The 14,737-nt window shown below is 37.4% G+C and overlaps 1 protein-coding gene and 1 long non-coding RNA gene across 2 annotated transcripts; one reads left to right on the forward strand and one right to left on the reverse strand.

Moving 5' to 3' along the window:
* Positions 1–7,859: 7,859 nt before the first annotated feature.
* Positions 7,860–8,899, reverse strand: LOC122030996. Its single transcript, XR_006125694.1, has 3 exons — positions 8,774–8,899; positions 8,630–8,690; positions 7,860–8,029 (listed from the first exon to the last, which is right to left on the reverse strand). It is a non-coding gene; the product is annotated as an uncharacterized LOC122030996 (long non-coding RNA).
* On the forward strand, positions 8,801–9,586 carry LOC122030995 (FCS-Like Zinc finger 15-like). The gene is made up of 2 exons (XM_042590043.1): positions 8,801–9,125; positions 9,220–9,586. The coding sequence occupies exons 1-2, from the start codon at positions 8,950–8,952 to the stop codon at positions 9,395–9,397; spliced, it is 354 nt and encodes a 117-aa protein (XP_042445977.1). The 5' UTR covers positions 8,801–8,949; the 3' UTR covers positions 9,398–9,586.
* Positions 9,587–14,737: the final 5,151 nt, after the last annotated feature.

Below are 14,737 nucleotides of genomic sequence, written 5' to 3' on the forward strand. Positions count from 1 at the left end.
GAATCCCGACCTCTGATAAGTAATTTCTAAACTCTCCAAAGAGGTATTCGCCACCAAGATCAGACCGTAGTGTCTTGATACTTTTACCATGACGTTTCTCTACATCAGCTTTGTACTCTTTGAACTTATCAAAGCATTCAGACTTGCGGTGCATCAAGTAAATGTATCCATATCTCGAATAATCGTCTATAAAAGAGAGAAGTATTCGAAACCATCTCTCATCTGGATAGACATAGGACCACACAAATCAGAATGAACCAGTTCTAACACATCTTTGGCTCTATACCCCTTGGCCTTAAAAGGTCTCTTGGTTATTTTACCTTCCAAGCAAGATTCGCAAGTTGGAAAGTTTTCCAACACTAATGAACCCAAGAGTCCATCGGCTATTAGCCTTTGAATCCTACTCAAGTTAATATGACCAAGCCTTAGATGCCAAAGATATGTTTGGTTCATTTCCAAAGGTTCCTTTCTTTTATTAGAATTAGAAGATGTGTTATTAATTTCCCTTTGTTGATTTGTGGGAGTTATCCAATTTAGAATATATAAATTGCCAACCAACGTATCAGAACAGATATCTTCCTTTTTTTCTTGATAACAACTTTGTTATCAAAGAGACAGAATATCAAGTTCTTTCTAAAACTTGGTACGTAAAGACAATTTCTCAAAATCCATGTTTATTCCTATAAACATCTCCAATTACAACAGTTGCTACTTCTGTAGCAGTGCCCATGTAAACAGTGATTTCTCCTTCGTGTAGTTGTCGGGTTTCCTGAAACCCTTGCAAAGATTTGCAGACATGATCAGTGGTTCTCATATCTACATGCCAGGTACCGATAGATAACACCACTAAACATGTTCCAACTACTAGAGAAAAAAATACCTATATTGTTCTCTTCCTACAAGGACAGTCTGCCTACAAATGTCCAGACTGCTTGCAAATGAAACACTTGCCTTTCGGCTTCTTCATTCCTGCTTTTAGTCCAGTACCTAGAGATGATTCAGTCTTGTCTGTCAGCCCGATTCTAGTGTCCGAAGAGTTCCTTGAGATTGTACATCATGTCATGGCCAGTAGGCATGGTCTGATGCTGATGTTACAGCACATTTGGTATAAAAGCCAAATGTAACTCCGCGCCATCTCATCTGCCTTGACCCATTTCCTATGATACTCAATACCCTCTTCACTAGAATCGCTATTAGGCACATTCGGGTAGACCTTTAACAGTACAAACTAATAGTCTTCAGCAGTTAGGACAATGTCCAGGTTTTTTTTTTCCAATCTATGTAATTGGGACTAGTAAGTTTATTCTCTTTCAGTATAATAGCCAATGGGTTGAAAGTCATCCTAAGAATCACAAAATAAACTTTTGGTCAAGACTCTAAATTTAGAATAATATTGATTTCTCAAACAATACTATTTAAATTTACCAACACCTCAAAACACCGTGAATTTTGCATGCCATGTTAGTGTTGACGTATACAAATTCAACATTTGTAAGAGGAGGGTCTTACCCATTAATTTTATTCTTGTCATCCTAACTTTATGACAAATAAAATTAATAGTTGGTTTTACTTTGGTCACACAATACAATAGCAGTGACTCCGTTGGGGAAGATACTATTAAATGTGTCTAAGTGTATATCATTACTTGATACTTAGTTAATTAAATATGATTGTGCCCCTTCAGTTGGAGAAGATCACACGCTCCTAAATAATTTCCTATAACCATCCATAAAGGAAGTTTGATCTAGTGATCTATAAACAAATTCATCCGTTATGGAGAGAGGCACTCAGAGCCAATACGTAAGTTTGTTGCATCACTTACAAACCAGTAATGGAGACCGTGGAATTTATTTACTAATCTCTCTCCCACTTAGTTATTTAAGGTGAGGAATTTTAACATGCACACACATATCACAACAAATAAAATAATAAATATGGAAAAATAATTTTCCAACTATTATGGCATATTCCATCACTGTCCTCCGTGTGTTGCCAATCCTAGCTGCTGTCATGTTTAGCCACCGCAATCGGGTCTAGTCGCCACATCTATCTTGCTTCTTTTTCCGCTACACCTCTGGTCCACAAATAGTACCACGCCTCACAAGAATACGATCCGCGACAAAAATAGAATTTTACATATATCGATCCTATATTCCACAAAGGAATGCACATGTAATCTAGATCGAAACAAAATTATAAAATCCTAAAACAAATACAGCTCCTGCTATATTTAATACATACAATCATGCACACACATAAAATGCCCTCAACATGTCCAAGGGTCCAATCACACACAATCACATTAGGGCCATAATAGTTGGATCTAGGATGTCTGCAACCACAAAGTTAAATTTATTTGCACATCCTACTATTATCCTGCCTAAAATATGTATGACATGTGCATAATTAAACTGAAAACCAAACACACAGAGACAAACCCTAGCTCTGATATCAATTATTGTTTACTACTCGGAATATCGTACCGGTTCCCTTGTACAAAAATTTTGTACAAGTCATGAACCTTTCCTAACAACCTATTGTGTTCTTTAGAAATTAAATTAGGAATCGCAAATAGAACTTACATTATTGATTCCAAATTCAATTTATCTGTTCTTAGAGGCTTAGACTTCGATCGCAAACGATGCTTAACATTCTTAATCCAAATCCACCTATGTTACAAATTTGATTAAATATTTATTTCTTGGGTATGAGATCATCCACCACTTCCTAGACAAAGCCTTTCAACGAAATTCAATATTTAATCTCCTTATAGTAACCGTAGGTTTAACCAATAAGAACAATCAAATCACAAGATTGAAAAACAAAAGAAACGCAAATTCGAATCATAAATCTGAAACCTAGAAACGTTAGCTTCTTGTGTTTGGTATTTCAAAATCTTAACAAAAAGATGAACTAGTTATGATGCGGAAACTAATAACTAGTTAATCTTTTTGTAGCTTATACACCTCACGATCTTCTATCGTATTCCTCTTTTTATCTCGGACGTCGTGTGGGCGACGATCTACTGAGACGATAATCCACCCAAGCTTCCTTCTTCTCCAAGCAAGTTTCGGCCACCACCAATCTTCAAGAGAGAAGAACTTTCGGCCACCAACCAAGCTCCAAGGGATGCTAAAAAACAAAGCCTCCTATCTCTCCTTCTTCCTCTAACAAGATCCGGTCACCACCAAGCTCCTTGAGATGAAGATGTCGTCGACCACGCAAGGAAGAAGAATAGGAGAGGAAGAGTAAGAGAGGGCCGACCACCACCAAGGAAGAGAGAAATAATAGAAGATCTATTGTTGTTATGAGGTGAGACACCTTTACCCTCTCTTTTATATTCCTTGATCTTGGCAAATAAGGAAAATTTTAATAAAAATTTCCTTATTTTCCTTGCCATTGAAAGGAAAATTTAATTAATAAAAAAAAATTCCTTTTCTTCTATTAATGGCCGGCCACCTCAAATCCTCCAAAAAAAGGAAAGTTTTAAACATAAAATTAAAACTTCCTAATTTGTTTTCGGAAATTTTTTAAAATAAAATTTCTCTTTAAAAAATTCCCTTCATGGTTGGTTATAAAAGGAAATTTTTATAAATTAAAATCTCTCTATTAAACGATATGGATGATTACAAAAAGGAAAATTTTCTCCAAAATTAAAATCTTATTTTTAACTACAAATAAGAAAATATATCAAATCTTTCTCTTAATTTTTTATAGAAAGGTATAAAAGGAAAGATTTAAATTTTAAAACTCTCTTTTAAAACCATGAGGATGGTTACAAAAAAGGAAAGTTTTATCTAAAATTAAAATCTTCCTTTTCACTACAAATAAGGAAAGATATTAAACCTTTCTCTTAATCTTTTGTAAAAAGGTATAAAAGGAAAGATTTAAATTTTAAACTCTCTTTTAAAACCATAACTTCCACATATGGAAAGATTTTAAAATAAACTCCTTTTATTTTTTATGTGGCCGGCCACCTAAGCTTGGGCTCCAAGCTAGTGTCGGCCACCACTTGGACCATCCAAGGCTTATCTTGGCCGGCCCTTGTTTGGGCTCCAATGGCTTGGCCGACCACCTAAGGATGAGTAAAAATGTGGGTGTAGATGGGTATAAGACTTTATAAATAAGAGGCTACGACAAGGACCGAGAGGAGGAATTGGTTTTTGTCTCCCGATGAACTTGAGCTTCACGTGTTCGCCCCGAACACCCAACTCGAGTTCATAAATAATAACTCATACCACTAAAGAGTTATTATTGAACTACCGCACCAATCTCATATTACTATATGGGCTCATTCTTATCATGAGTGTGTTAATCTACCTGTGTTTAAGATATCGAATGTCTACTAATTAAATAAGTTATGTCGGACTAAGTCCACCTGCAGGGTTTACATGATAATCCTTATGAGCTCCTTTTGGGGACATTATCAACCTAGATTACTAGGACACAGTTTCATTCTATAATCAACAACACACCATATAAATAATGTCATTTCTCAACTTATCAGACTTATTAATTTATCGAACTAAATCACACCCTTTGATAAATTAAAGAAATGAATATTGAGTATATGCGTTTGTTATTATATCATGATTAAGAGCACATACTTTCATAATAACAAAGATCTTGTTCTTTTATGCAATCAGTATAAAAAGAACTTACCTTAAATGGTCCTCCTCAATACACTCAGAGTGTACTAGTGTAATTTTATAGTCAAAATAAACTAATACCAAATTACACTACGACTATTTCAATGGTTTGTTCCTATCCATCTTAGTCGTGAGCAACTGTTTATAATTTATAAGGAACTGATAATATGATCTTCTGTGTGTGACACCACACATCATGTTATCTACAATATAAATTAATTGAACAACTACACTTAGCATATAAATGTAGACATTTGACCAATGTGATTCTTTATTTCAAAATAAATGTTTTCAAAAAGCTAGGCTTTTAGCATACACTCTAACAAAAGGAGGTGAATCATGTGTATTTTAAAAAATAATTATCTTTTTGAAGTACGAGTGTGTAGCGGAAAAATAAAAACAATTAAGTAAATAAAATAACAGAATACGAACACAAGGAATTACTTGGTTCGGAGCCTCCGGCAATTCATACTCTAAAATCTACGATACCTCGAATCCTATTGATGAGCAATCCACTATAAATCTCTTCTAAAACTGTCGAAAGAGTGAATCGAATACAGCAGGAAATTAAGAACAAGGTTAACAATATACACTTTCCTTTATACAATAATTAAAAAACTAATTGACAATTTTGTTACCCAACACGTGAATACTATCAAATTGAGCTCAGTGTTGGATAGCTTCTCAGCAATAGTAGGACGTAGCAGCATCGCAACACAGTGGGAGGACAAAGTAGGAGCAGCAGGAAGCTTGAAAGATCGCGTATAGAAGTTCTATTTCAATTGTGTTGAATGTTGGATCGAACCTTCCTTTTATAGGCTATTGAGGGTGTCTCTAATCCTCGTCCGAGACGCCTCCAAGTGCAAACGTATCCCATGAGCTTCGTACTCGATAAGTTTCATAGCCTGCGGCCTTTATCCGCACGAGGGCACTTTCCAGGCGCTCCGAGGGGCCTCCCTGATATGCTCTAGGGCGCCTCCAACCATATAGGAGGCACCTTCGCTCCTTTCTGCGCGGATCTTCGGCCAAGGCAGCCGAGGCGCCTCCACTCGAATAGGAGGTGCCTCGAATCACTATTCACCCAAGGCTTGAGGTGCTTTTCACCCCTACAAAATGCATTAGTACAAATAATAAATTATACCCTGCAAAACAGAGTTAACACAATAATAAAATAGCATTATTAATTAGATAAGATATGTCAAAAACCAAGATCTACTCATTGTCTCAATTTAGGCATTTAAAATTGACTAAACTGAACCAGTGCCTAAAGTCTCAACTAGGACTCGTCCTCACTGGATCACTCTCCTCCAGTGCTTACCTTCACTTACCTGCCAAACATCGGGTCCTCCAGATATGTTTGGACTTTCTATGGTTCTACTTAGTGTCTGATCAATCTGATCCACTAAGACTTACCTGCAACACTGAGTTAACACAATAAATATAAAATAGTAAGGTAAAATAATGTTAACAGTATTAAGAATTTGCTGGTCCAATCGACAACGCACGGTCGACCGAAAACTAGTCGATCACACATACTTGGAGTTTACTCCTCCAAGACTTCTCATTACCTAGGATTACCTCCCCCTAGGGTTGCCCAACTTCCCTCACTAGAACTTTCATTATCTGGCTTTACTCACTAGGGGCCGACTTCACTCACCAGAACTTCTACTGCCTAGCTTCACTCACTAGGACTTCCATCACCTAGCTTCACTCATTATGGTCTGGCTTTACTCATCAGGACTTCTACTATCTAGTTTCACTCACTATGGTATGACTTCATTCACCAGGACTTACTACCTAGCTTCACTCACTAGGGTCTGACTTCACTCACCATGACTTCAGACTTTTCCTTGTCAGTCATCTAATTTTGACTAGACTTCTCTCTTCCAATTGAATCAACCCTTATCTATATTGGTATATTGTCAAATATCGAAACTCTAGAGGTCGATTGCACTAACACGATCTAGCTTTCTAGAGAGGAGGAGTCCGAACGAGCATAAAAAGATACCATCATGCGCATAAACAGAAATTAATAATGAATAACTTCATTTGATCAAATTATGTATGAGTAAACAAAAGTATTGAATAATATCTACTCTTGTCTGAATCTAAATGGACTAATCTATCCCTATTTGTGAAAGATGAACCTATCTTGAGGTTGTTAGGAGATGAAAGGACCAATCTCTTTATTGATAGGCCTCAGCTCCCCTATACACAAGATAAAGAGAAGGGGGTTCAATGCACCTTTTTTTTTCGACCTGTGGTTTTTGTGCAGAGGGGGCAAGTTTTGTCTGCAGAAGTAGCTTGGAGTTTGAGTATGTCCAAGTTCCAATTTATTTAATTCACCACAACTCCCAAAAGCTTAAAGTTGTTATATAATTATGACCTAACAACTTAAGTTTATTATGAGAATTGTCATCTGATAATTGGTCTCTTCTTTGCCTTGCATATCGAGATCACATAACACGAATCTAATGATGTTCATATCTACCGAATTTATACTACCTTTGGACTATGGAGAACATCAAAGAAACTATTCTCATCCTCAACATCAAGTTGTGTTTGTTCCACTTTTTTAGGTTGGTTATAAATATCTTATCCCAGTTCAAAGAAATTAATTAATTATTCGATTCTGTCCAAAGAAGTTCCTCCATATCGAACAGTCTCTCCAATCATACGACAATGCAACAAAGAGATAAAACCAACTATATGACATGTAACTTCCACAAAGACAACATATCTCCTAAAGCCAGATCATGTTTCACAGAAGATCTGCTTGCTAAATGATCCAGCTGGTAGAGGTGAGGAGATGGTCCAGGTTTGTGAATGGAAGTGCAGTATAACAAACAAACAGAACCATGACAAACCCAACTAGGCCCCCCTGCTCATTCTAACTTTATGCCCTCAGTTGAGGGTGTAATAATTAAAGTAATCTTGGTGCCACTTTTTCCTCCTTAACGGAAACAAAGCATGAGCTGCTACAACATAAAAAAGTGGGGAAGTAGGCCTAGGTTGGGACATCTCTCTCCTTACGCTATTTGGCTTGCATAACAGTTATTTTTCTGCAGGTGAGGCTAATTACCTGTACCATTTCAAGGTAGATACAAGCTGGATAGCACTATCTTTAGTTAGGTCAAATTGTAAACAGGTAACTTTATAAGTAGTCAATACTGAAGCAAGCTCATGAGATGTACCTTTGTTTTGAAAGAGGCCAGAATGTAGGAAGGGACCGGTGCAAATAACTTAGCAACGAGCATTTTGCAGGACAGATGGCTAGCGGTGATCAGTAAGGGCCCATGAAGTTCCACTAATGCAAGAGTCCTTTAGTCCTATTTGATTCCATCTCTGCTGCAGCTCCACTTTTTGTCGAAGTATGAATTCTGATCATTGATTCCATTAGATAAAGGTCATGCATCCTTTATTTTAGAGTTCCAAGTAAAACATCTAAAAAAAACAGGAGTCATGAGTCCATAACCAAGGGGAAAGGACTAATGTATGATATAAAGCACAAGATACTAAATTCTTTAGAAAAACAAAACTACAGTAGTAACCCAGGATTTAGTTTAGATTTCAGTAGCATAAAATCTAGGAGTATGTCTACATCAGAAATGTTATCTCTAAGACACTAATTCAACATTATCCTAAACTGCATTTGATGCATCATTCACATAATGCGGAAATCAATCTCAGGAATCATTTTAGAAAAGAAAGAAAACCACCAGCATTACTCAATCAATGGGTGATGAACTAGTGCGCTTCTAAATCCCTGCTTTATTTAATTCCATGCGCCTAATTTTTAATTTAAAAGCAATATTTCAGAAGTTGCATCATCCACAGTGAGGTGTAAGACCTGTTTTTTTTCCCATCAGAAGTGAAAGTTTCTGATTAAGATGCAAGCAATGTGATGCTTCAAAAGTAAATTTACTAACAGGGAAAATCCCGAAAAACTACTTGCTCTGCATTCACTAGTTTGTCATTACCTCCGCACCTCTTTGTTGCAAGGTGAAAGATATCAATTTTCCATTTCGGAAAGCAAGATTCCTATAAAGAAGAAAGCCACATTCTCTGATCAGGAGAGTGGATATGTGATTCTACTCACAATATAATGAAGACAAACCAACCACCTTACGCCAAGAATACAAGGCCACCATCCCACTCATCCCACTGTTAGGCATCGATGCCTCAGTTCCTCAATATGCTCCTGCAGTGCATCACACACCACCTTCTCCCTTTAAAGCCCTCATTCCTCTATCTTCTCTCAAGAAAGGAGAGACATTGGCGTAAGTAATTAATTAATCGTATGGCCGGGTTAAGCGTTATATTGGAAACAAAAAATAGCCTGCCAAAATACACAAACATATTGTGCAAAACCTCCCTTGTGAAGAACTCCTCTTCCTGCAGCACCAGCCCTTTTCTGGAAAATTGCTACCTGTGTCGGAAGAAGCTGCAACAAGGCAAGGATATCTACATGTACAGGTGAGCGGAGAAACCTTCCTGCTTTGATGGATATCAAAAATAAAAATGCATCCTTAATCTCTCTCAGCATTTCCCTCGTCTGGCTTTTTTGTAGAGGGGATCGAGCATTCTGCAGCGAGGAGTGCCGGCGCAGGCAGATATTTATGGATGAGGAGAGCGTGCGGAGGGACCAGTGCTCCGTCTCCGCTTCATCAGCTGCGGCGGGGCGTGGCCGGCCGAGGAGGATAGCCGGGAAAGGAGAGGCCACCTTGGCCGGTCGGTCTGCGTGCTAGTACTTCGTCCGTACTCTCGAGGGCGGTGAGCATATTTACCAAAATGCCCTTACTGTCCGATTATGTTATCGCTCTTCGACCTTGCCTGAGCTGTCTGCTTTTGTCGGTTAAAACTATTTTTTTTTATAAAAAAAATGCAGTTTAGTTTACTATCCAATTTATCCTTAACATTTGAATACTTTTTTCTCACAAGAACCCAATTTTCATAATTCATTTGATTCAGAATATCTTCTGAAGAAAGCAGAAAGTTTATCGAGAATATCAGTTGTTCTTCAGACAGTTCCTCGACTAGAAGAAGGATCGACTTTCTGCATAAATTTTATATAATTCACTGCAAAAATTTAGAACATGGATTACACTCTTTTTTAAGTGATTTTGCTTCTCCAATTTGAGATCCAACTTTCGTTGTTGGGAAGCATGGGCATTATTAAACATAAACAAGGAACATTCACCGTGTTTGTACTCTATCAGCAGCCTTAGTATACCTGTTTAACATTAATTGTTGGCATTGAACATTAAATGAGATAAAAAATTTATTAGAAGAAGAGATGATATGGCTCATCTCAAACGTGCAGTATCACTATAAAATATAATAATATAGATTGAATCACATGATATTTTACCGTAATGCAAAAATGCACTTTAATGAGGCTTGATTTGTCAAATGAGACTTTTTTCATTTAAAATCAAATCTAAATGCACTTTTTTGCCATAGCAATCATTTTAAATAAGAATAAGTGCTCTCTTGGGGTGGAACCAAGGATATATTAAAAAGTGTAGTATTACTAAAAATCTAACACACTAATCGTCCAACATCAACTAGAAACAACCATTGCTTATATATCGAAACCGCGTTTAATCGTCTAAAGTTGTCTAATATAGCCAACTAACTAATATTTAATCAACTAAATTTGAAGTTTATATTTGGTCAACTGACAAGTTTTTAGGCAACTAGTAAATAAATAAAAAGTTGGTTTGGATTGCCTAAACAAATTTTAGTCATCTAAATTGGGTGGTGTCAAAATCTTAAACTTAAGTCTCATTGTTGATTACTTGGCTAGAAAATGAGTAAATTGGTACGAACATAAAGTTTGGATCATGTGTTAGAACCCAAGTGGAAGCCACGACTGTTTTGATGTATTATTAACTAAGTTTAAATTAGATCTTGCTTGTGTTATTGATATATATGTCTGAGTGTGTAAAAATTTGAGGAACACACAATGACTCATGCATCCACTATAAAAAAAAAAATACAATTTGCGACAGAGTACCATGCTCTCTTAAATATTTCTAGTTTGATTTTTAATTACGATATATTATAAAATATATTTTTATGGAAGGATAAATTTAAGATATTGAGTTATTACATCATCCATTGTTAACACTTTCAGATTATGGATGAAAATTTTTTATAGAAAGGAATTGGATATATGATCTAGTTAAAAAAAAAATTAAAGGGCAATGTCAGACTTAAGGGGAGGCTCACAAAAATGTTATAAGTTAATTATAAATATAATTTTTTTTTCCAATCTTAAGCAACCTCATTATTCAAAGCAAGTCGTAAAGAAAAAATATATAAAAAAAATTAGAACACAAGCATACTGTCATTGTGGCGATAGTTAAGCGATGGTGCTAACAGATGACGAGGACACTTTATATTTTAAATGTTTTATTTAAAAAATCTCATTAATAAAAAGAATAACGACATTCTATTTTAAAGGGTTCCTTTTGTAGCCTGGAAAGGGTTTGATCCTGGCTAAAGGATAAGGAGATAGTGTGCTAGTTTAGATGGATGGTTTGTTAATCGGCGGAAGACCATCTTAACTGGCGATGGAATTTTTTTACGATTCTACGCACAATCTGACAATGCGACAAAGTATCTGACAATCCAACAAAGTATTAGTGGCCCAAGATTGGGGTTGGGATCCCTTGCTAGGCCCTCCGATGCTCAAGTCAATACCATTTCGAGAAGGTGGATGAAGAATAGTAGGGAAAGTGCTTGCACAAAAATAGGGTTCAGATGCAAATGTTTGTATACCTTGCCAATGGAGAGGATCCCCTTTTTATACCACCCCACATAGCCTCCGCCATCGTAGGGTAGTCCATGGTATGAGAGTTTGTTAGCTGATGAAAGAAAGTACAGTCTGGGTGTTCTATAGTGATAGACTGAGGAATCTTTTTTCTACTCACAGGCTTTTGTTTTTTATACTTCGCGTCATTATTGAGGTGGTTGAGAGAATATGCTACTATAATTAATATGAGAAACATAATAACCTTTAAAGAAGGCGTCAAAGGAATATTCCCTGACAATTCTACCAAGCTGTTAGAATGTTGTCTATTGCTTGTCTATTGAATGTATCTCGGCAAGTCCACAAGGTCAGCTATAGTACTAATCTACTCTGTGATATGTTAAATACTGTCAATATCTGTTCAGAGGCTAATATAGTATTCATAGTGTGTCAGAAATTCATTCAAGGAGTCATATGATAGATTATGTATGTTAGAGCTTTATTTTAGTTAACTTAAACTCGATCGACCTGTGCTTGACCGAACGAATATGTAGAGTTTCCTAAAGATAAGTGTCTTTAAGCCCGTCCAGTCTTTGCCCAGCCAGGCGTACACAGAGATCCTTATGCTTGACCGCCTCTATCCGACCGACCTTATACTAAGAACTTTATGAGGCCCAGTGTCTTTAAATCCGCTCGGTCTTATACCCGGTCGGGCGTAGACGGAGAGTCTTATGTTCGACCAGCCTTTATCCGACCGGCCTTATATTGAGAGTTTCATAAGACCAAGTATCCTTAAACCCGTCCGGTCTTTGCCTGTCCGGGTGTAAACGGAGAGCCTTATGTTCAACCGTCCTTTATCCGACCGGTCTTATACTGAGAGTTTCATAAGACCAAGTGTCTTTAAACTCATTCGGTCTTTGCCCGGCTGGGTTTAGACGGAGAGCCTTATATTCGACTGACCTTTGTTCAATCAGTCTTATACTAAGAACTTTATGAGGCTAAGTGTCTTTAAACCCGTCCGGTCTCTACTCGGCCGGGTATATATGGAAAGTCTGATGTTCGACCCGCCTTTGTTAGGTCAGTTTTATACTAAGAGTTTTATAAGGCTAAGTGTCCTTGAGCTCGCCCGGTCTCTACCTGGCCGGGCATACACGAAAAGCCTTATTTTAGACTGGCCTTTGTCCGACCAGTCTTATACTACAAGTTTTATAAGACCTAAGCACTTAAAGCTTGATCAGGTTTCCACCGGGCTAGTCTCCCTTCCATTCTGTCAACTACTTGACTAATCGAGTACATTATTTGCTGATGTCCAGAGTAAAATACTAGAGTCCTTATATCTGACCGGCTTCACAGTCGATTAGCTTTATTCGAGCATCCTACTTTGTAACCACTCGGGCAAGACTCTAGAGTTTTAATGGGAGAATCGATAGAATCATATGGGAAGCGACCCCTCATTCTGACTTTTACCCCTACATCATCTTGACTTTGACCACCACGCCATCTTCGAGATCCGCTCATTATAACTCATATCACTAGCCTCCCCTTTAAGTCTAGTCGAAGGAGATGTAAATGACCGACTGGACTCAAGTTCTATTTTTCGCACCTCTGCCTTCTCACCAGGGTCGTCCAGTAATTCATACTTTCACCCATACCAGAGGCACTTGGTTATTTTTTCATGAATCGCTCGCTGATAAGTGATTATTTAGAAAGGAGAGAATACCAAGGACCTTTGAAAAGACATTTTATTTTCACAAAATGTGTCACTTATCATATTCATCATAAATGCTCATTTATATGTGAGTGTCACGTGGCACCACTACTCATTTGCGGCAACGTCTTCTGACATTCCCTATTTCGTATGATGTAACATCAAGTCCCCCTTTGCAAATCAATGACCCTCCTTAGTCAGACCAATCCAATCTAATGGTGGCAATTAAACTCCCCTTTTTATAAAACCCTGGGCGTTGTGAGTTCTTCGCCCCTTGTCCTTCATCCTTTTGAGTTTGTTTTCTTCAACGACCTATCTTCTTTCGTTTATTTTCTCTAGCGATCTTCCTTGCTCTATATTCCTTCTTGATCGAATCTCAAACAACTCAGTAAGTTGTTCACTTTCTGTCTAAGATTTGTTCTATCATGGCCCAAGAGTCTTTTGCCCCATGGTATACTTCTATTTATTCAAGCTTCAATGCCTCCAATCGAGCATATCTCTATTCCAGATATGAAATCCCTCGTAATTATTGCATTCATCTTCCTTCTCTAAATGATTGCCCTCACCTTCCTCTTGATAACTATATTACTTTCTTTTCTGACCAATTAATGGTTGGTTTACATTTCCTTGTCCACCCATTTCTATCATAAGTAAGTCAATATTTCAACATTCCACTACAACAATTTATGCCGAATGGATTCCATTTTTTGTGTGGAATGTTCATGTTATTCCGCTTGTTCGGAATCCCTCCTACTCCCCGTAATCTTTATATGTTTGTCTATCATAAAAAATGAAAATTCAAGGTATTCCTCTTTCAGTCCTAACTAAAAGTAGTCTTCTTCGAGGATATGCCGTCCTTGAACAAGGGCTGGAAGTCACACTTCTTCTTCCTGGAGATGCCAGCTCTTGCTACTTGGTCTGTTAATTTGCAATCTTTCTTTCTCCCTCTTCTTGACCCTATAAAATTGAAAAAGGATTTCATCTACCTTTCATATCTTCCCAAGCTAAGCTATCAATGTTTTAGCATTCACAAGTGGCTACAAGAGAGCTTTTTGTATCTTTTTAGTTTGAGACCCATTCAAAAGAGGCTATCCTGTCCCTTTGGTGAGTTTGGTAATTTTAATACTTACACTATCTCTAACTAAGGTATTTTTTTGCTTTATACAGTGAATGTTATTCTCTTGTCCCTGATTGATGCATCAATCGATCTGAAAAAAGGTTGAGCTATGTGCCAAGAAAAAGGAATTATTGGTCAAGCGGGATTTACCAGTACCCCCTCCTTCTGAGGAGGTCTCTGAAGCTTGTAGATGAGATAAACACAATTGGAGTATCTGGGAAGTTACCTTCGAAACCTTCTCTGACCCCTGTGAGCTCTTCTCCAGAGAAGGTAGCTTCTCGCAAGAGACAACGTAAGAAGCGCAAGTTAACCCTTGTCCCTTCTCCTACAAGGCAAGTCATCCCTGCTCAGTCTGTTCCTGCTCTAGGAGATATAAGAGAACAGTCCCCCGAGCAAACCTTGGCTGTCATTTATCCTATCCTATTGACTCCTACTCTTGACCTCAAGAGGACACTTCCTTACTAGGTTGTTATTTAGATCCCATCCTCTCTATATATCCTAGATCG

This window comes from Zingiber officinale, chromosome 11A (assembly GCF_018446385.1).
Source record: "Zingiber officinale cultivar Zhangliang chromosome 11A, Zo_v1.1, whole genome shotgun sequence".
NCBI classification, from domain to species: domain Eukaryota; kingdom Viridiplantae; phylum Streptophyta; class Magnoliopsida; order Zingiberales; family Zingiberaceae; genus Zingiber; species Zingiber officinale.